This window comes from Accipiter gentilis, chromosome 30, assembly GCF_929443795.1.
Source record: "Accipiter gentilis chromosome 30, bAccGen1.1, whole genome shotgun sequence".
NCBI classification, from domain to species: domain Eukaryota; kingdom Metazoa; phylum Chordata; class Aves; order Accipitriformes; family Accipitridae; genus Astur; species Astur gentilis.
Genome location: NC_064909.1, coordinates 992,259 through 1,015,136, shown reverse-complemented (window position 1 = coordinate 1,015,136; position 22,878 = coordinate 992,259). Strand labels below are relative to the sequence as shown.

The window sequence follows — 22,878 nt, the reverse complement described above, 5'->3', positions numbered from 1 at the left end:
AGCTCCACAAACAAAAATTAAAGCAATTAACAAATTAGGACCAGATTATTAGTATCTGGAATGGCACAGAAGCAGCAAAAGCCAGACCCCAACACAAAAATTAGGTATCATGCTATTACCTCTTCTTAGGAAATATACTACTATTATTACTGAAAAACAAAATAAGAATTTCAGCTGTTAATGTGTTTTCTACATCTTTTTCCTTGATTTTTTTTTTCTCAATGTTTTCTGGGTTTTTTTTTAAAAAAAAAAAAGATTAATGAAGAGCAGTCCTGTAGGTGATCATCATTAAACTCACCTGAATTTTGGCATCTCTGTCTTCAGTCCACAGCACCTTATATTTCTGAAAGTCCTGCAGAACTTCACTAGCTACTTCTCTTATATAATTCACAGAAGAAGAGAGGAACACAACCAATTTAGAAATATCTTCATGTTCTGCCACACCTGAGTAAAAATTTCTTAGCTTTCTGACAAGCACAACATCTTCAACTACTTCTGTAAAATAAAGTTATATGTAAATCAATGAACCATTAAAAGTCTGGTTAGAATTCTCTTCTAAACCTATGCAAGCCAAGTTAAGCAATGATGCTCTTCAGCAAGGCTGAATATCCTTCTTCAAATGTCTGTCTGACTGCTTAATATGAAAGTACCAAGTGCTAGTTCAGGCCAGGCTCTACACAGCCACAGCAAGTTCAACCTACAGTGAATGTTTCCAAAATAGTCTTCTTAATTCAACCTACAGTGAATGTTTCCAAAATAGTCTTCTTAACTCACAAATTTCATTTTCTCCACTGTAATTTAATTGTAACTAGAACATGACAAGGCCTTACAAACATTCTGTGTTCTTTTAATTTTTTTTTTTAAGTTTATATAATTAAAGATTTTAATGGTATAAACCCCTTAAAACAGTGTAAGTTTCTTGAACTCTAACATGCTTCAAACAGATAACTTCTGTTATTCTATTTAGTGGTTTTGAAAAAGATCCTAAACTTTGCTAAGTCACATATTAATGAGTGCAGAAATAAAGGTTGTCATGTTTTGGAGCTGTACTTGTCTTACAAACTGCTAATATCAAAGTCTTGTCTGAAAGAGGTTAGAACCGAAGAAGAAAAAAAAAAAAAGAGAGAGAAAAAAAAAAAAGAGAGAAAAAAAAAAGCGCGAAAAAAAAAAAAGAGAGAAAAAAAAAAAGGACAATCTAGAGATTTTCCTAAACCTCTTGCCTCCAAATAAGCTTTCAAAGGCAGTTTAGACACTGGTAGCTGCTGCTCCAGTTACACTGTTGATGTTGAAACAGGAGACCTGTCTCCTTTAAGAACTACAAGTAAGCTCAAATAGAAGGGAATAAAATGCAATTTATCATGTCTTTCCTTCATCTTTGATGACTTGCTGAGACAATCAGGGTCAATATAGACACTGATATCCCTGAGATCTAATGAGCCCTTTCTGTCATAACAATGCCTGAGCATTTTGAAGCAGGTTTAAAAGAATGGAGAAGAAAAAATCCACTCTTCCCACCACACATACTGGTTAGTGTGAGGGATTTAATGCAACTCCAATTGCCTTTTAGTCTGAAGACCTTTTCAGGGATCTGGACACTGGAAACAAAGTCTCAGATTGATCCATCCTTGCCAGTGTACTCCATAGATCTCACTGCCCAAACGTTAACATTTGCCCCCAGCTGTTGCTGATGAGTAGTTTAAAGGTGATGAAAACAGTTACTTGCTGATGTATTTTGACACAGCAGAGGAAAAGGCTATGACTGTCTGATGAGGATAGTTTCCTGTCACCCTGCTTGAAGCCCATTAAAGAGGTTAAAATCATACAAAGCACATCAGCAGAAGAATAAAGTCCCAGCTCTGGACTATCAAAAAGAAAAACTTTCCAAGACGTTAAAGGCTTTCCAAAGGAATCACAACAAAGATACAACTGTATTGCAGATCACTGCCTCAGCCAAGCAGCTAAGAGAACCTGATGGCAAAAATATATTTGGGCTTTTGTGGATGCTTGCAAAGCATATGGAGAGATGCTTAAAAATAACATTAAGGAAAAAAAGTATCTGACTAAAATGGATGCAGGTCTATCTACAGTCTGAATATTCACATGAACAAATGAAGTGTTTTATAATCCATTCTAGGAATATAGCCATCAATTAAAATATTTACTGAAATCTAGTTATTAAACTAGGTCTTGTTCTATCTCAATAGTCAAACAAAAGCTAGTCTACAATCATTGTTTATGGTTTCAACAATATCGTTGTGGCTACATTTGTATATACCTAAGTAGGTAAAAGGATAAATTAACAAGCTAGCTTTGCCTCAAATTAAATAGGAGATTCAGAATCTAGCAATTCCTCTAGCATTTTTTTGCTCATTGCTTCTCAGAGTTCTAATGCTTTATGTAAACTTGAAAAGCTATTTCTGAAAAATATAGCTAATTCAATCAAAATGAACCCAACAAATTAATTCAAGATAATCCCCAACTGGCCTCTGAAGAAAAGTGAGCTTATTCACAAATATTTATATATGCCATTTTTATTAAAGTAAAAAGTAGAAACAAGTGGAAACACCACCACCACCACTTACTTTCCCCTTTTTTGGCTATTTTTCCTTGTAATCCAAAGCCTGCTGAAGATACTTGCTCTGTGCCTGATTCTGCTTTTAAACTAGATTTTTGCAGATGTCTCTGTCCCCACTGAGCAACTCCACGACTCACTTCCAGTATTAACTGAATCATGCGATTGATGGCTTGCTGTATATCGTCTAAACTGGGAACCATAACCTATTAAAAACAGTTGAAATACTGTTGAAATAAATGCAACTGATAGTCATTTTTGAAGACTTCAGATTTACCTCACTAATAGTGAATTGTGGAACTTGCCCCAGAAGAGAAGCTGGAAAATGTAACAGTTTCTCTGGCTCAGAATTGCCTCTAAAGAAATGAAACATACTTTACTGACCTACCATCTATTTGTACAGTCATACTGTAGGTAAAATGATAAGCAAGTATATAAGTAGATAAATTTATTGGGTTTTTTTACAATTAGTGTTACAATTCCTACAACATTTTAAACAGCATTTTTATGATTTTTTTTTTTATAGTGTGTGAGAATACATTACAAGCCTTGTTTCCTGCATTCTAGAACCATAAAGCATTAAAAATTGCAGGCCAAGATCCTCCTCTGTTGCTCTTAACCACTGGATCCTAAATTCTGTGAGAGAGAATTGTAAGAGGGATGGTCATAAAAATGCATAAGGACACCTCATTTTAAAGAGGATTTACACCTATATAACCTCTCCTAATTGCTTATCTATACATATATTCACACCGTGGGTAACTTCAGGCAAACAAAATCACATGGATCAAACTGTCAAAGGTCCTAGTTGAATAAATACCAAATGTTTCTTTCCTCCTACAGGGAGCATTACCTCAGAAACTTTTGCAAGAGCACAGTGTGTAGTAAATTAAAGGAACTCCATGCACTAGCCCTGAAATATTTGGCAAGGATTTTGTATCATAATTTTCAGAGCAATCTAATACCCAAGTCAGAAGAGGAACAGAACTCATATTCAACTACCAGAGTACATGATAAAAAGAACTGGAAGGAAAACAAGGATCCTAGATCTGAATCAAGAACAACTAGCTAACAGAATAGGTCAAAACAAAGGCTCTGGTCTGCCATCATCCACTGTATAAATGCTAGTATGCTCCCTTAGCAGAGTTTGGGATGATACAAAAAATCACTCTCCCAGAAAAAATTCGTCCATAGTTTGGTGCATAAAACGCGACAGAAGCTGTTCCTAATTGAATGCAAACTCCTGGATTTAGGAAGAAAAGTATTTACCATGTAGATACACACCATTTCACATCAGCTCACTTTGAGGTCAAAAAACGGCCTCTAGCCTGTTTTATTTAGTACTACACAAATAGCTATTAACTCCCAAATAATTCTATGTAGGATAAGGTGGAGTAAATGCGCACATCAGTTTCTCCAAAATACTGAGCAGGAAGAAGAACCTACCTGAGTGATCCAGGAAAGAATAGAAAAACAGCATTTCTTGTTAAACTTCAGAAGAAATATCACTCCTGTGATACACTCAATCCTCAAATATAGTCCTTAGAACATCATCTTACAGCTTTCCTGTGCAAGCCATCATTTTGAAATGATTAAATCATCCACAGGAGTGTTCAGAACTGAGATATAAACTGCTTAAAAGTGACTCTGTTTTTGTCATGGTTTAACCCCAGCCAGCAACTAAGCACCATACAGCTGCTCACTCACTTCCCCCCCACCCACTGGGATGGGGGAGAGAATCAGGAAAACTCATGGGTTGAGGTAAGAACAGTTTAACAGAACAGAAAAGAAGAAACTAATAATGATAATGATAACACTAATAAATGGCAATAGTAATTAAAGGATTGGAATATACAAGTGATGCACAATGCAATTGCTTACCACCTGCTGATCAATGCCCAGTTAGTCCCTGAGTGGCAATCCCCCCACTCTCACTTCCCCCGGTTTATATACTAGATGTGATGTCACATGGTATGGAATACCCTGTTGGCCAGTTTGGGTCAGCTGCCCTGGCTGTGTCCCCTCCCAACTTCCTATTTCCCTCCAGCCTTCTTGTTGGCTGGGCATGAGAAGCTGAAAAATCCTTGACTTCAGACTAAACATTACTTAGCAACAACTGAAAACATCAGTGTTATCAACATTCTTCTCATACCTAACTCAAAAACATAGCACTGTACCAGCTACTAGGAAGACAATTAACTCTAGCCCAGCTGAAACCAGGACAGTTTTATAAATCAGTTTCACAGATTGAGCCATTGCATGGATAAAAGCAAGGATCTCTTGTAAAATCCTATTAGCATTAGCAAAGTGGTATTTTACCCAGCATTACTTGAGCTTGGGGCTTTATGCTTATACAAATATCAACGAGGTAAAAGTTCTGCACTTTGACAGACCTTATATATTGTGTGTACACACACAGTGTGAATGTACAACAGAATGCCAGTATGAACACTGGTTCAATGTCAAAGGAATATCACATTAGAATAGAAACTTTTTTTCACTGTAATTTCATAAATATAAAACTTTTAATCTTATAAAATTATAAGATTAATCATATATAAAATACCATATATATTGCTGACACAGAATTATCTTACTCTAAAAAAGGAAAACAAATGCATTCATTAGTTCTTTGCAATCAAGCTGTCTTTTTGTTCTCTGCACACAGAAATCCACAGCTCTTTTTTTGGTTTTGAATCTTCTTCTTTTTGTTCAGTGTTCCTCCTTCTAGTCATCTTACTTGCTATTGAGATTACCAAAGCCAAACTGAGCAAAGATAATATTCATTATTTTTATTCAACAAAGGATTTAAATGACACAAGGAACAACACAGTTAAAATAAAAAAAATGAAAAAACTTGTTCCAGCAATACAACTGCTACATGTGAAGAACTGTAACCATGCTGCAGACAACACTGATGAACAGACTGCAAAATAATTGCTGAAGGTACTTTACCTTACCTATACAGCACATAACTTACCACATTGGGAACAGCAAGGTGTACTTCTGCTTTTAGAAAAGCAGCAACCTCTTCAGATTTGCTTGGATAAACAGAAAACTTTGTTCTCCCAAATGTAGTTTTGCTGAAAATAATTTTGAAACATGTCATAAATAATTCACCATGAAATCCCCACAAACTATCTTAGATATGTAATTTTGAGCTACCTTTTTTGGGAAAACCCTCATGGAGAATTTTCACATTAAATTATGAACTACTTGATAAAACTTACGGAAGGTTCTTGTTTAAAGGATAAAGATAATAGCCAGAGCTCCATCATTCAGACAAAGGTTACCTTGGATCCAGCCATTGCTTTCAGAATTTATTATCCAGAATATTTTCTGATTCTGGATTTTAATATCTCAATTTAAGAATGATGGAACTCTGCCAGTGCTTTGAGTAGTACATAAGAAGGTTTTACTGACCATTTCATACAACAGCCTATCAGGAGTAAAAGTTGCCTCATTACATTTTAGATAAATATCCAACAGAACAGAAAAAAATTTTGAAGATGACAAGCTAGTGCAAAATGATAAATACATGACATGAACCCTCTCAAAACTCAAACTAAAAATAAAGTTAAAATTACAATTTCTAAATGCTATGACATGACACAGTGACCAAATAAGGGAGCATTCAGCAATACAATACAGTAGACAAATATAAAGAGGACACTCAAATAAACTCCTATTGACTTCAGTAAGATCAGGATTTCAATATGTTTTCTACGAAAGATGTCCTCAGAAAAAGAGAAAATTAACTCAAGCTTCAACACGTATTAATGGCAAAACACCATCAACTTCACCTGCTTAAAATAAATTCTCTTAATAGAATTCTAAGTAGGCTCTTCAATAGACAATATATTATACTGACTCAGTTCTGTCTCTGAAGTGTATGCCTGTTCAAGCAGAGAAAAAGGAATCTATAGAAATTATACTGAATATAGGAGAGTGATAAAATCATATGGATCTTGCCATTATCATATAGAATTCATAAAGAGTGCATGGATGATCTTTAACCCACGGGAAACAACTCTGGGTGCACAGCCATGCTTGCAGAAGTAATCTGAAATGAGATTAACATAGGGGCACAGTGCCTTATATGACCTAGAATGGCCATTTAAGTTCTAGTTATTTGTGTTGCACAATAAAATATACTAACAGCATCTTTAAAGCAATCCAAAGGGAAGGATATGGGAATAAAAACAAAAGGGTGCAGGTAGAGGGGAAACAACACTAGAAACAAACTTCATTTTCTGCACAAAACAAAGTGCATAGACTGTAACTAACAACATAAAGAATTAAAGCATGAAAGAAAAGTGTGCACCTAAAGCATCACTGCAACTAAAACTGAATGCTCTCCAGGTTTTGCTTGAGCCAAAAGGGCCAAGAGGTCTGGAACTGTTTGACTGATGTTACATGTGCATGTATCATTACATGTGTGAATGTATATTTGTATTATTATATTAACACAGAAATAACTTTGTTCTGGTAATACTATTGAAGGAATCTTTCTTTTGCAACTTACTTTGAAACGAATATTCTTTTTTTAAGACTATCCAAAGACAGTCGGGTGGCTTTCTGGAGGCTGTCTAGCAGCTGGTGATTGAAATAGGCAACCACCTCTTTACATTTCTATAATAAATAAAACATAGATTATTAAGTACTGTATTTAGACAGGAACCTGAAGATTATCTCAAAAGGTTTTAAGTCAAACATATTAGTTCTTGTCTGAAGGAATTTATGCTGTAAAATACATGAGAAACACAACAGGAAAAGTTGGGGGACAAATAGCTTGTAAGTAAACAAGTAAAAGCTGCGCAAAGAGAATATAGCATCTAAGGAAGCTCAATTTGTCTTATTCAGAGACAGAATACTGAGATCTGGCTGAAGACTCATACTCCTTCAGAAAAGCTCTCTATATTAAAAAAACACCATGAATTATCCAAGAATATTGGTGCATATGTACCGTTTTCAAGTAAGAGACAAATACAGTAAAATCTGACTGTAATGGATTAAGAAGAACATAAAAAAATAGCAATGTGTAATGATCACTAGCACAGAAAAACAGAATGCAATCTTGTAACATTACTGCATTTGTGCTTGCAAGTTTGTGAGTCTTTGTTCTCTACTTCTACTTCCCTTCTCTGCTGAATATGAAGAGATGGTATTTTTCAGGGAAAAAGTACAAAGGTGATATTTCTTGGTTAAGTTGGAAGACGAGGATAGAAAGGATGAATGTTTGTGCCCACTCAAGAAAGAAAGCCTGAGTTACAGCTTAGGCACAATATTCACTCCAAACTTTTACACTTACCACTCACATATCAAGAATTTGTTTAATAAAGGTGATAATTGGAGTAACACGGAATATACTTTTGAAAGCTAAAATCCATCTTAAACTCAGTTTGTAGGGAAGTTATTTCATCATTTTTACATGACATCTGATATTCACTATGTATGTGAAGTCTTTCTGTAATACAGATATCCAGCTACCAAAACTCAAGACAGTTTACTAATCTGATCGGTCTGAAAAAAGTAACCTTCTTATCACAAAATACCTTTTTAAACTCATCTTCTTTATCATTGTCCTTGCTATTATCACCACAAAGTACTGCAGAAGTATACTCCTCTTCATTATTTCCAAACACTATATGTTTTTCTTTACCTGTAAATTTAAAAATACAATGTATTTTTTGTTAACTGAACATTTGGTTCTGCTTTGAAGCATGATGTGCCCCCTCTTAACAGGCAAAACAATATTGCTTTTTATTTTAGTAGTACCTGGATCAGCTAGCTGGTTTTATTTCACACCAGTTCTTTCACAACAGCAATCTGGTTAAGAGCCCAGCCTATAAGCCTCAGCCCAATAAACACCACGCTCTACAAATATGTTACTAAAGATACGTAAGTAGACAGGGATATATCAGCTGGAAACGTCCAAAAAAAAAATCAACATAAACAATTTAACAAAATATAGAGAAGTAACTTTTCCTCAGGTTTTTCTGCTTGCATTGTACTGAAGTATATACTATTGACCCTGACTATGTCTCTATATCTGGAGGAAACTGAACCCAGAAGGAAAAAGTCCTGTGTAAGAAAAGGAGCTCCATTACTGATTAAGCCTCAAAATACATTTTTCTTTAAAAAAGAATATTTTTCTCCAGCTATAAACTATTTATCCTATAATGGTACAGGACCTCCTAAAATCTTTGTAACACACCTTAGAGAAGCGGGAACCAGCCATATTGATCAGCTGTGAGCTGCATACGCTAGCAGTTGATAGTAAATTGTCTGTACTAATTTAAACTGACCAGCTAGTAATGCACTGGTATTTGAGATACAATTCTACTGTGGCAGAAAAGTCACAAAGAAAGGGACAGTACCAAATACCTGACATAGCTGAGTAGAGAGGAACACTGTATTTCACTTGGGCGGGGGGGGAGATATAATGAGTGACTAAGAAAAATGGAACCATAATATTCTTCTCTAGAGCAAATACCTTGGTAATCTAAACAGAAGGACAGAGTTTAATTCTAGAACTCCACCAATACTAAACTACCTCTGTATTTCATGGGCTAGTGGTTTAGTTTAACAATGGTAAATGAAGGCAGAACTGTGACACAGATGAAACTGTAGTGGGAGGGAGATGTCTGAAGAAAATTAGCTAAACCAATTCAGTTTTGATATGTACCACTTAGATCTACAGAACTAGGGACAGAAATTTTTGTTTAAATAATCAACATTATCTACCTGGTAATACATGTTTTTCTGAGGGTTTCTTAGAATATTTAATTTCATAATTTTTTTCAAATACAGATATTAGATCTTGAACAGCATCTTCAATGTGCCTGCTTTTGTGGTTCAATAACTCAGCACATTCTTTAGTATAAGCCTGTGAAATAAAAATATCAGTCTATTATCTTAGTATCACTGATTATCTTACTACTGTTCCTTTTCAGGGAGAGTGAAAACATTTCCCCAAATAGTGCATTCTTCAGACTGACACCATTTCAAATACACAGCAACATTTTTAAAAGAAAACTGAGACACCAAACCCCAAATCTTTATTCAAAATTATAAAAAACCCTTCTATTATTACAATATTTTTAATGTTTTTTTAGAAAAAAAAATCCATTTTTGAAATGCAATGGTATTTTTAAGGGCCAGAAGAAAATTCTGAGTATTGAAGGGAGGCCACAGTCTGAATCTGAAATCAGCCAAATATTTTGTCGAATGTCCTTAACAATTTTATTTGCTTGCACTAATTTAGCAAATAAATATATTTTTAGCCTCATTGGGAATCAAGAAAACTTGTAAATTCTCAAATATACTTGTTGTAAAGTAATTCTTGCCTTCTCCTTTAAAAAAACAGTCTGGAAAAAAATAAAGGGGGGAAAAATAAAGGAGAAAAAAAAAAAGGGTCCTTATGTCCAAGCATCTTCATATGAAAAAAAATCTCATCTACTTGTGAAGCGGTTAGATAAACAAAAATTATCTATGAAATGCTACAGTTTAAGTATCTCAAATACCTAAGAACCAATTTATCTTGATATAAAATATTTTAATTAAAAAAAAAAGTTCTGTATTTCTACAGTGAGAAGAATTCTTTTCTAGTTTTATATTAATTTACTAAAGCATTGTTTCTAACATGCTTAAGAATTCAAGTTCGAAGATGTAAAGTGGCACACACCTCATTGCAGGTCAACATGTTTTCTACTTTGATAGGACCATCTACTGGTAAGACAATTAAAAGAGTATTTGATATTTCTTTTAATATTAAATCAATCCATGCTTCACTTAAATCATTAACCTAAAAAGAGAAAATTGCATTAATACCACACGTTTATCTTTAAAGCATAATGTATCTATTTTAGAGTGTTATAACAGGTATACAATGTTTTGCAGAAAGATAAAATTGTATCTCTCTACCCACTGAAAATGCAGGAGCATCACATAGTAGAAAATCCTCTAAGAAAGTGAATCATAACAGAAAAAAACTGTGGGGTAAAAGCACCAACACAAAAGACCTCAAGATGAGAGAAGCAGAGAAAAAAGGGAAGCACAGCAATGCCTCATGAGTTATGATAACTTAGGAGATATTTACAATGGCTAAATATAGTCTGCTTTTACTGTAAATTATCCTCTTTCTGTATTATCTACAGGGAAATTAGGGAGACAAGTACCCTACAATAAATTTAGCCTTTGTTAACATGTTCCAGTGCAGATGATCTGGAATATGACGAATGAAAGAACAGATTTAAGTCTGGAAATTATATGGTTACTATTGCCACAGAAAACAAGAACTTGATTGCTGAGAGTGTATGTATTTAAATCCTGCACAGTGTGATAACACAATTCTAAAAAGATCAGTAGTGTGCACAATTTCATTTCAGGCAGTCATTTAAAATAAAATCTTGTAATTCTCAAGTATCTGCTGGTTCCATGTTGGGAAACCAAAACATATGAGTCCTTGTGAAAGAGAAATCTTTAGAGGAATTTGGCATTTCCACCTACTTCTTCACAGATTTCTGGTTATCAGTACCATATTTTTAAATTCATGGTATAAATGAAATTAATTCACAGACAGCATAAGCCAAGACTACTTCTGCACCATAACAGCAATGATCTAATTTTTGCATGAGCTTCTCTTGACAACTCTTTTAGCTGATCAGTCTTGGAGATTAGATGGATGAGTGACAATGGAAAGAATTATCTCCTATGCCCTAAGAACCTCATCAGAAAGTGGTCCCGAGACTAAGAGTAGATTCTTTAAACTTGTTTTTCTTCTGTCCTGAAAGTTTAGGAATTGATGGAATAAAAGAGAACTCTTGCTCCATGATGTTATCCATGCTAGACTCCTCAAGAATCCTTGCTGTTTTAACAGCAGTTTTAGGCAGACAGGCAGTAATAGTAAGTCAGATCCCAGATCATTCTAGTTATGCAGGATACACTGCTGCCAGATTAAATAAATCAGAGTAACAAAAAAGCTATGTTAACATAAGATGATTGGGTTCTTGTTCATAATCTTACTGGCTGCAAGTCTAGTTGCAAGGCAAGAGGGACCTGCTGTAACTTGCTTGATGGGTTCATCTTCAGTCCTCCTTTTACTCAACATAGCTTTTCACTGGGCTTTTTATTCTAAATTATAGCATTATTAGCATTCAGTTAACTATAGTGAAGTGGCTTTTTCATGGCAGAATCCAAATAAAACTGACTTCTGTTCAATTTTTAATTTTTTACCTGAAATATTCTGCATCTGTGGTATCACATCTTGTTTGTCACAATATCAACATCACTTTTTCCCTATTTGTTTACAATATCCCATTCACAGTAATCAAGGCTCTAACCAAGTTTACATCTTTTTGTATTGATATGGGAGGGGTAAGAAAGTCAGAAATGTACACAGTCTACATATTTAAGGAAAATAGAGTGTATCTACACAAGACAGTGTTATTTCAGGTGTGCTCAGGCTCAGAGAACTGTTAATTTCTTACATAGCCAATCTTTTTTTCAGCTTTGGGTTTCAGTGGCCAACAGAGCACTTGATCATAATTATGGTTTTGTGCCATACAGAAAAAGAAGTGGATATAACCACGAGTGACCAACAATCTCCTACCAAAGGAGACAAAATTTATGATATTGGTAGGAGAGATCATAGCCATATAGTTCAACTGTCAAGCCAGAAGGATGATCTGACTATCAAGGTAAAGTCTTGAGAAGAAAAAGAACCAAAACAGGTCCTCAAGCATGTTAATGGAATCAAAAGAATTCAGACATTATGTGGCAAACACTAAGAGAGGAAGAAAGCACAGACTCAGTCAGCATGCTGAGAACTGTGAGGGAAAAGCATGCTCCCCTTCACTATTTTATGGGCTGCACGAAGAGGAGACAGTTTCACAGCATGCCTGCTACGAACACGGTTAATACTAAAAAGTTCTCCACTGGACAGTATTTACATGGAGGTATCTTGTGTGCAACTGCACTCATGAACGAGCACTCAAAGAGAAGCAGAGGTTGACTGAAAAATCAGAGTGGTAGTCACATAATCTGTGGACAACAAGTTGAAATATATTCTACTGCAAGAATGGAAGCAAAGGTCAAACATTTGAGGACAATGTGAGAGAATCACTGAGTGTATCATTCTTCAAAAAAAAGAACATATTTTAAAAAGCAAACAAGATTTCTATGTATTTCAAGTGGTACAAAAATAAGTACAGATTAATTTCCAATATGAAGAGCAGTGTATTGGAAATAATTTATCTAAACTGTCATTTCATTTATATAGTGATCAATTGTATACCTTTTTCAAAAACTGTTTAAATATAATCAGAACTTGATCAGCTTCTTGAAAGAAACTTTCCAGTGTCACAGATGACCAAGTCAATGTGGTAAATCCTTGCCTCAACACAGCTTCCATCTAAGCATAAAAATATAATTTCATAAATTAAAAAAAAATAAAAATAATTGTATCAAATGCCATTATTATTAGAATCACTAATGTCACTGATGAAAGAAAGAGTTGTGTCTAAGTTTTGCAAGGAAGGTTACAAGTTTTCAAGGAAAATATCAAAGAAATTTAAGCAATATTGGGGAAGGGGAGGCTAGTGCATACTACAGCCTCTGTCCACAACTGTCAAGTATACATTCTCAAGCAACGATCTTGCCCTTCCTGTTCTCCTGGATAGTGTCTTTCAGTGGTTCCCACTACTTCCTACAATTAAACTCAAGTCTACTATTGATCTTACAATTTGCCCTTTAACATAACTTGACCACTCTCAACAGCATAATCACCTTTCAACCTCATGTATCTATCTAATGAGATTTTTTCATTTGTCCCTTTTTGAATGACACTGATCATCTCCAAATTTTGTTATAGCCTCAATGCTATTTTTGAAAATCCTCTCTTGCCTATTTCCCTTACTGAATTCTTGGTTCTGCATGGTCTGTTTCTTCTGGATTTGTCACCAAGATGTTCAGCATGTAGCTCATTTCCCTGTCACTGTATGATCTACAGCAAGATCCTTCCTTCACTGCAGAACCTGTACTTTCAAAGGAGATGGGACTCTGAGAAAAAGAAAATCTTATACTACCACCAGGCTATGAAAATCAAATTTTCCAGACTCTCTCAAAGAGCTCCCCTGAAATTTTTGCCTAGTACTCAAAAATTTCTCACTGATTTCCCAGTATACAGCCACCACAATTTTAAATTTTGCCATCCCCATCATCCTTGAAGTGACAGAAATTTAATTTTGCTTAATTGCTGAGAAACTTTGAACTGATTCCACTCATATTTAATTTTAAATAGCCACCTATCATATCTGCTCTTTCATCTTGACATTTACGAAGTCACTGCCTGGACTTCACCCACTCTCTTCATCCTAATGCTTCTTTTTGCTATGTCTACATCACAGCTAAAACCATGAGTTCATCTCAGACAGACACACAGCTATTCAAAAATGCAGCCATTACTATCAACTTAATATATATGTTTTGGGGGAATATATTTAACTCCACAATGCTGGGATGGTACTGTTACTGGTAACCAACACAGCCAATCTAGAAACAGTTTCAGGCTCTACATGAGCCTGTCAAATTATGGCACCAATGTAGCCATAGATTAGATTTGCTCATTCCATTTTTGGATTTGTGCTTTCCTCTCTTCTTCCTATACACTGAAGACTTCTCTCCCTTCTTCAAAAAACATTTTCCTCTTCTATTGTTTTTACAACACTCATCCTTCTCTTTTGCCAGTTGTTTCTTCCAAAAATAGAGGCTTATGATTCCCTCTATTTAACTCTTAAGAGCAAGGACAACTTTTTTGTTTCTCACACTTCAGTACATACTAACTATGTAGTTACACAAACTTATGCAAACTCTGTGACCTTCTGATTTTATTATTTACAACCCAAAAGGAAAGGGTTACTTAGAACAACCACATACATACACTTGCAAGTGTCTGGCAAAATAAAATGGCTTGTAGGATAGACATTCTGCATCTCCAGTAAAACTTAACTTTAGTGTAGTATATAACCTTTCTACACCACTGAAGAGACTGACCCAATTCACAAGGCTAATAATTCTCTCCAAGCAAAGACAAGAATCATGACATTTAGTATTTCAGCTAAATGAAAAGCACAACTTCCCGTGAAAACCTCTAAAAATGGAATAAGTGATAATTTACTTCCATGTCAAAGCCAGAGATTTGTGTAGATAAATAGACACACGAAGTCCATATTCTTTGTTCTACTGGGTTTACATCTCATTGGCACTAAGATTATTCTACTGTAATACACATTATTTCAGCACTATATGAGGGATGCAAAGAGAAAATTTTTGGTCTTAAAGGCTTTAGTAAAATTCATGAAGTTCACAACGTGCAGAGCCATCTAAATATTTTAAAATTATAAACTATTATTAAAGTAGTCTAACTTTGTCTGAAGTATACTGCAGTACATTTAGCAATACTAACCTTTTTCATTTTTGGTGCCATTAGATTTACAAAATTCATTGGTGTTTCTTGACACAAATCTTCATAGCATTGGAGAAGACCCTGTTAATTATTAGAAAGGGTAGTATCAAGAAGAATAATTTAAGTGCTTTCTTTAGTGAAGCAAACAACCTGTTATACAATCAAATCATCAGAAAAAGCATGGAAAGCAGTACAAGGCTACATTTCAAAACAAATGTGGAATTTTACAGACATTACATACCTATGCACATTATTTCTGGAATGTAATAAATCCACATCATGCTACAGAAGGAAGAATGAAAGCAGCATTCTTTATGCAGAAAGCCAGACAAAGTATGAACTTTCTCTAGTCCTAAAGACAGCTTGAGCTTCAGTGACCATAATTTGCAATACCCTCTTGAAACTGAGCATCATATGCTTTAGATAATTAAAGTCACATATAAACTCAGTTTTAAAATATCCTCGTCTTGTGCCTTACACACACACAAAAATCTTGTATGGTACACCTCATCCTCAAGGTATAAGCTTCTTTAAATACTACAAAAAAAAGCAAATACTACAGCAGGCATCAGAAATCTGACTTCTCTGGCAGGCAACCTGCAAAATTCTTGATGTTTTTGTGGCTCAACATATCCTCCAATCCAGAAGAATTCCAATCTTTGCTTCTCAAAATCTCTGTAAAACTGTGTTTTATTGATTTTCAGAGAGTGAACGCTTTTTGGACAGCTTTAATTATTTCATCACCAGAATATATTTAACATGCCACAGGGTATAAGAAATATATATGCTTATATTAAAGTATATACTAGCCCACACAGCAGTTAGTAGAGGTTTTTCAAATTATATCCTCTATGTTCACCTGCACATTCCACAAATTTACCTTAAACTACCTCATAGCCAGCTTTGATCTTTAGTTAACCACAGAAAAATTTCTATGGTTAATCAGATTTTCTTTTTTATTTTTTTTAAACAGCAATCACGATAATTTTTAAGTTTACCTCTAAACGCAACTTGTTTGACTTCTGGTAATTTTCTATTTTTACTATCTTTTTTGCTTGCTCCGGTACTTCCAGACCCAACTTTATCATGCATTTGGTCTCTCGGACAATCTCTGGAATTTGGGGATCGAAATTAACCACGAACTTCCCAGTTTTAGGATGACATGCAAATATTGTGGCTTGTAAGGCTGTAAAGACAGTTTTGTATCAGTTTCTAAGACAAACAATTGTTTCTGTTATATAAATTATTATGGAACATAGATTTCTAATATTACTGTATAGTGATTAAATATGTATGGTTACTTGTGAAATAGCTTCACGTCGTTTTCAGTTAAAGAAGATATGCAACTGACTTTCACCATATTAGCTTTTTGCCATATATAACCTTTCTCTTCATACGCTAAACAAGCATCAGACCCAGTCTTATTTGTGGCATGTTTTTTCTCAGCTTGAGTTAGAAAATTATGAAATTAATTTTCTAAGGACCTGCAAACAAAACACCTTTATGACATGCTCAGCATCTTACCGGAATTTGTTAACCCAGAGGGAATTACAAAATACAGGGAAATTACAAAAATCCAAACCAAAATAAAAGCCCAAACAGCAACGCAAAAACCTCTCTTGATTATGTGATGACGAGATTTTATTCTTATAGATCTACTCCTAGTTTTGAAGCCCACAGACTGTCTACAATTTATATGAAAAATGTACTAAAGAAAAATAAATTTTTAAACTTCAACTCTCATTTAATCTTAAAATGATAAAGCTTGATTATCAAACATATTTTCTAGGCATAAAGTAATACTTGTCCTGAGAGGGAGTAGGATAATACTACTGTATACATTATTAAAGTGGAAAGAAAATGGCAAGAATTATTAAATGGCATACATAAAGAATTTGCATACAAAAATGAACAACTGTGCCTTAAATTTGTTTCACTACTGTTCCAGTCATCTGTCAAACAGTGTACCAAATCTGCAATCCTTTGCATCAAAACCAAGTTTCAAGGCCAGTAAGGGAATGAGATTTGTATTATTGGACCTGCTTATTGGATCATGATTAATTTGCACATATTAAGGGTAAATGAGGCTTAAAAAATTATCTGATTTGATTTGTGTTAACTTAGCATTCAATAACAGTTAAAAAAGCCAATTACATATTTAAATACTTACGATATTGTAATTGTGAAATTTCCCTCATCCACGCATTATGATAGACTACCTCAAACTCCACCAATACATAGGCAATTCTGTTGTATAATCGAACAACTGCTTTACCTTCTGGACTTGCCAAGATATTTGACTTTTTCTATTAAAACACAGTACATGCAAATAAAACCATATCAAAAGAAAACCATACTATTGGGGTTTTTCTCAATTTAACTATCAACTATACATTATACAAGTTAATATTACAAATTATGCTTACAGAGTTCTTAAAAAGTGCATCAAGTATTTATGATGCAAATTTACAGGGCAATAAAGTCAGTAAGAACTTGTAAGTAACAAATGCTAAATATTTAACAAAAGTAAGAGCAATTACTTTATTATACTGTGATAAACACCTGTAATTCACAGTAAAATGGATGCTTGATTCTACTCAAAATTGAACAGTAACTAAAAATTGATATAAAAAAAAATCTCCTTTTTTAATTAGTATTGATATTTATGACTGTTTTCTTTGGAGCAGATTTAGGTGATCATTATTCCTATCTGAGGGAAACAGAAAAGTGAAAACCTCCTCACATAGAAGTTAACTTGGCAGGAGACCCTAGATACTTTACAGGAGAATCATTCAAACATTTCAAGAAATATTATTGCTATAGCGGATCCTAGTATAGCAAGATTCCGACTAATCCAATGAAGGAAGGAAATCCAATATCAGGACATTCCTAAGGGCTATAAATGTTAAAGCTTATGTGGCTAGCACTAACCTTGAGCTGTATGTTAAGTGGTACAGAAAATGTAGCATGACAAGTTCAGTAATGGAATTCCCTGTTACCAGACTAGTTCAGAGATCACCTGCAGTGAAACTGGTGACCAGATTCTCAGTTACAGTACTACAGCTATTGTGTGGGTCCTTACAGTAAACTTGCTTTTTCAGTGGTACCAGAACACATACACCAGACAATTTCAGGATATCAGGCAGTCCACATTTATGCCTTAAGCTACTCCTAGAAGCCGCTTGGTAAAAAGACCTGATCCTCCATGGAGAACCCTACAGGGCTAGAGGAACAGAAGAGGTGGGTACTCAGTTAAAATACAGGACATGAGTCTTATGTACAAGCCCTGGTCTGCTCCATTACAAAAAGAAGAAAAACACTACTGGCTGGAACGGTGAAGTATTTCTTCGTGCAGTATGAAGACAGACAGCTGAACAATTCGGTGCATATTTCCAGCTTGAGGTGTTAGTTCTGTGGTAAGTCAAAGAAACAGTTTTTCTGGATTTTAGTAAAGCATCTGATACTTTCCCTCACAGCATCCTTCTGGAAAAGTCCAGTTGTGGGATGAGTGGGTTTATGGTGCGCTGGGTGGAGAACTGGCTAAAGGGCAAAGCTCAAAGGACTGTAGTGAATGGGGCTACATCTGGCTGGTGACTTGTCACCAGTGGTGTTCCTCAGGGTTCAATTCAAGGGCCAGTTCTGTTCAATGTATTTATCAATGCTCTGGATGCAGGAACTGAATGCACCATTAGCAGGTTTGCTGGTGATACCAAACTGGGAGGTGCTGTTTACTCTCTTGAGGGACAGGGGGCCTTGCAGAGGGGTCTAGATAGAGTGGAGCATTGGGCTATGATCAATGGGATGAAACTTAACGAGTTGAAATGCCAGATTCTGCACCTAGGACAGAGCAATGCCAGGCACAAGTATAAATTGGGAGAGGAACGGCTGGAGAGCAGCCCTGCTGAAAGGGATCTGGGGGTACTGGTTGACAGCAGGCTAAATATGAATCAGTATGTCCTGGCAATCAAGAGGGCAAACCGCATCCTGGGGCGCATGAAACACAGTATAACTAGCTGGTCAAAAGTGGTGACTACCCAGCTGTATTTGGCATCCATGTGGCCTCACCTTGAGTACTGTGTGCAGTTCTGGCCCCACAATTTAAGAAGGATGTGAAGGTCCTTGAAAACATTCAGAGGAGGGCAACAAAGCTGGTGAAAGGGCCGGAAGGAATGTCCTATGAGGAGCATAAGGACTTTGGGTTTATCTAGTTTGCAGAAAAGGAGGCTGAGGAGTGACCTCTTTGTGCTCTACAGCTTCTTGAGGAGGACAACTGGAGAGGGAGGTGCTGAGCTCTTCTCTCTGGTATCCAGTAATAGGATGCGTGGGAATGGTTCAAAGCCGTGTTGGGGAGGTTTAGACTGGACATTAGGAAGCATTTCTTTACTGAGAGGGTGGTCAAACAGTGGAACAGGCTTCCTAGAGAGGTGGTTGATGCCCCAAGCCTGTCAGTGTTTAAGAGGCAGTTAGACAATGCCCTTAACAACGTTTTAACTTTTGGTCAGCCCTGAATTGGTCAGGCAGTTGGACCTGATGATCGTTGTAGGTCACTTCTAACTGAAATAGCCTGGTCTAACCTTAGTCTATTCTATTCCTATGTCTTGGGTCTACAACAGTGGTTACTGCAAAGCATATTTTTTTAACTAGATATTCACATACAAATAAACATGTTGCCTAGCATATGAGAAATGACATCATCATAGCCAGAAACATTACAGTAACTCTACTGAAGACATTTCACTGTTACACAAAACACCTACTTTCTCCTCACATCAACTTACGTGAAAATAGTTGATTGGTTCATTTATCCTTCTGAATAGCTGTCTTACCCACAGTATCTTTCCTGCAACAGGTGGCATGTTTCGAGCAAGAGGAGGGTCATCTTTCTGAATTTGGTAAAGCTACAATAAGAATATCATTAAACACATGGATTAAAAAAATCTATTGAAATGTTAAACTGTTTTTCCTCTGGTACCACAATTTCTTCCACCTCCCAAACAGATTGAATTTGTGTGGAGTCACACAACAATTCACCGAGAGAAAAATGTATTGCTTCCCCCACTTGCTACACTGCTGAGATGCACACATTGATACCACTGTTGGTATGTCTCCTGTCTTCATTATCTCATGTTTCTTAGCTGTGCTTACTTATGACAGAGCCCTGAGTACACCAAAAAGCTTTGCAAACCTCAGAGCTGAGCAGGTAGTATTCAAGGCCAAGCCTGACAGGTGCAGCTGTGTAACTTTGGAACCATCTGCTGTGAAAGCAAGCTGTGTAAGGAAGTGTTGTGAGAACCTTTGTTGGGGCTTTTCCTCCTTTGCTTAGGAAAAGGCCTCAGGAAAGGCCTAAGCTCTATTGTTAACTGAGAGGTCTTACCTGAACAGAAACTTCAACATTGTTCTTCAGACACATACACCTGACTAACAGCTAACATTTCAGGAGATGGACTTGATGATTGTTGTGAGTCCCTGCCAACGCAGGATAATCTATGATTCCATCATATGCCCTCTTCTACTAACTTCTTATTAATATGCATGTAGAGACCCCTGGGTACACAGCCCATGCTTTTATCTGTGCCCAAGCTGAGAGGAAAAAAAAAAAAAAGAAAAAAAAAAAAGGACAGGGGGCCTGCTCACTGAATAGTAGTCAAGGCAATTTTGGCCTAAAATTATCACATACCAAATTTGCAGTGACAAATTATTCAAGCCCTTTAGAACCAGTATTGTAGTGGGAGCAACTTCTTATGAAAAATAACTTGCCTGGAAAAGATAAAAAGCAATCCAATAATATCTAATAAATAGTTAGAACTAGCCAGTATATTGGTGACATAGTCTTCAACAGAAGAGGAATATTTGTATGCACCCAACTTTAGGCATTGCAAGCTCATGCTGTGGTAACACAAACTGTACTGCTTAAGCAAACACCACTCTTCACTTACTGGCATGCCTTCTTACCCCTATAACTCTCCTGCACAGACCCAACAAAAGAAATTCAAGTAGCTTCACGGTGAACTTCAGAGGAACTGACATGGATGAAACCCCCTCAGAAAACATACCTATTTTTTTGGCTAGGAAAAAGCAGCCAGGGGTGGGGTCAGTGATTTCTTAAGCAGGCAGTGCTGCTGAAAATATGTTCATCAAATTAAGCCAGTAATTAGAGGTTCAGAAAGTGTTATATACAGTGAGTAGATAGGGAAAGGACACTGTAAAGAGCAGTTCACAGCAGCCATGCTAGGCTACAGTTTTAAGTCCTTGTTTGGAGGAATCATTTTGTAGGAAGTGCAGAGTTTACAGATACTTGGCTGCTCATGTAAACATGTGTCATTCATCTGAAAAAATGCAAACATCTCTAAAAAAAAATATATTTGCATCAGTCTGGTTTTCCAGATGCCCCTTATGCTCATTGAAGAAAAATGGCCATTTGAAGGGAATTATTTAAATCTTCAAGTTAACATGTAAAATAGATCAGATTAATTAAGTCCAGAATACTTGTTTCTTTCTTGAGTAGAAAGGGAATATGGATGTCTAGTTCTTATGCTGATGTTTATTTTGCAGACATATACAGTCAGGTTAGATGAATCCCTCTCTAAAAGTTTAAAGTCCACCGATGTGAACATTCCCCAGAAGTTAATTCTCATTTATGCTACAGTCATGGTACACTACACAAATCATGGAAAATTACTTCATAATGAACATAAATACTATGTACCTACATTTTATATCTATTTTATACTGTTAGAGCATTAGATAATAGCCATATATTAATGCAAATAAACTGTAGAGGCTTCATATAACACAAAACCACATGGTATATGCAAATGATGTACAGAGCCAGTAAGGAACATACTTTTTTTTTTCTTTTATTGATGAAGGAATGATAGAAGAGATTTTGATTTAAAAAGTAAAATTGTGATGACATTTGCCTGCAAGAGCATGTATATCGTATTTGCCTACACACTCAGGCCTGTTTTCTGTAACAGGCAAATAGAAGTATGATAAATTGAGCATTGACAGTTAGTGGAATAGGCAGAATAAATAAAAATTATTCACATTAAAATATTTGCTCTTATTTTAACATGATGTTTAAAATTTATTGCAGATAAATGAAATACCTTTTTAATAGCTTCAAGTTCTGCTACAAAATGTTGAAGAATACAACCAACTGTATGTACTGTTTCTTCTTGAAGGCATGGCATTCTCAGATTTTGAAACCTGTATTAAAAATGAGTACCCAAAGTGATATTTCTAAAAACACAAATAATTTTTTTATTTTATTTTGCTTTGGCGCACATAAAATGAAAGAAGGACAAATCTAGGAAATGCTTTTGGATCTGGGAATTTTCTTTTGTTTTGAGCAAGTTTAAGCAAGGTGGAAAGTTCTGCCCTGGTGGGTTTTTGGTTGTGGTTTTTTAGGTTTTTCTTTTAGTGTCTTCTTGTATATACAAAATAAACTGTAATGAAATTAAGAAACAGAATATATTGATTCCCACAAGAAAGCTAAAATACATCTTTTATGATTACATGGTTCAGAACACCAATAATGAAAAATTTTTGATTAGGCCCTGCGTTCTAAAATTAGCTGTAGTATTTAAATTCTGCTAATCAGTAATTTGAGGTTACTTTCAAATATTTTAAAACATAATTGCCAATACCTTTGAAGTAACTGAAGTGCATGCTGTGAAGACAAAATTCTCCCAAAACAGGTACGCATAAATGTCTGTATCTGTATCTAAAGAATATATAATTTAGTATAGTTTTTCTAGTCACAGAATACTATTTTGATGTATGATAATTTCTTAACATAGTAGCATTTAAAATTGTTACTGCTTAAAGCATCAAATAG

At 35.4% G+C, this 22,878-nt stretch overlaps 1 protein-coding gene across 1 annotated transcript in view; it reads right to left on the bottom strand.

Moving 5' to 3' along the window:
• Positions 1 to 22,878, bottom strand: part of DNAH8 (dynein axonemal heavy chain 8) — a 150,525-nt gene that overhangs the window by 114,650 nt on the left and 12,997 nt on the right. Inside the window, 14 exon segments of the mRNA XM_049833809.1 lie at positions 299 to 495; positions 2,583 to 2,778; positions 5,553 to 5,630; positions 7,094 to 7,204; positions 8,128 to 8,228; positions 9,320 to 9,461; positions 10,260 to 10,379; positions 12,870 to 12,986; positions 15,039 to 15,119; positions 16,037 to 16,224; positions 17,209 to 17,344; positions 19,817 to 19,936; positions 22,148 to 22,247; positions 22,688 to 22,764. Coding sequence (XP_049689766.1) covers positions 299 to 495; positions 2,583 to 2,778; positions 5,553 to 5,630; positions 7,094 to 7,204; positions 8,128 to 8,228; positions 9,320 to 9,461; positions 10,260 to 10,379; positions 12,870 to 12,986; positions 15,039 to 15,119; positions 16,037 to 16,224; positions 17,209 to 17,344; positions 19,817 to 19,936; positions 22,148 to 22,247; positions 22,688 to 22,764 — 1,764 coding nt within the window.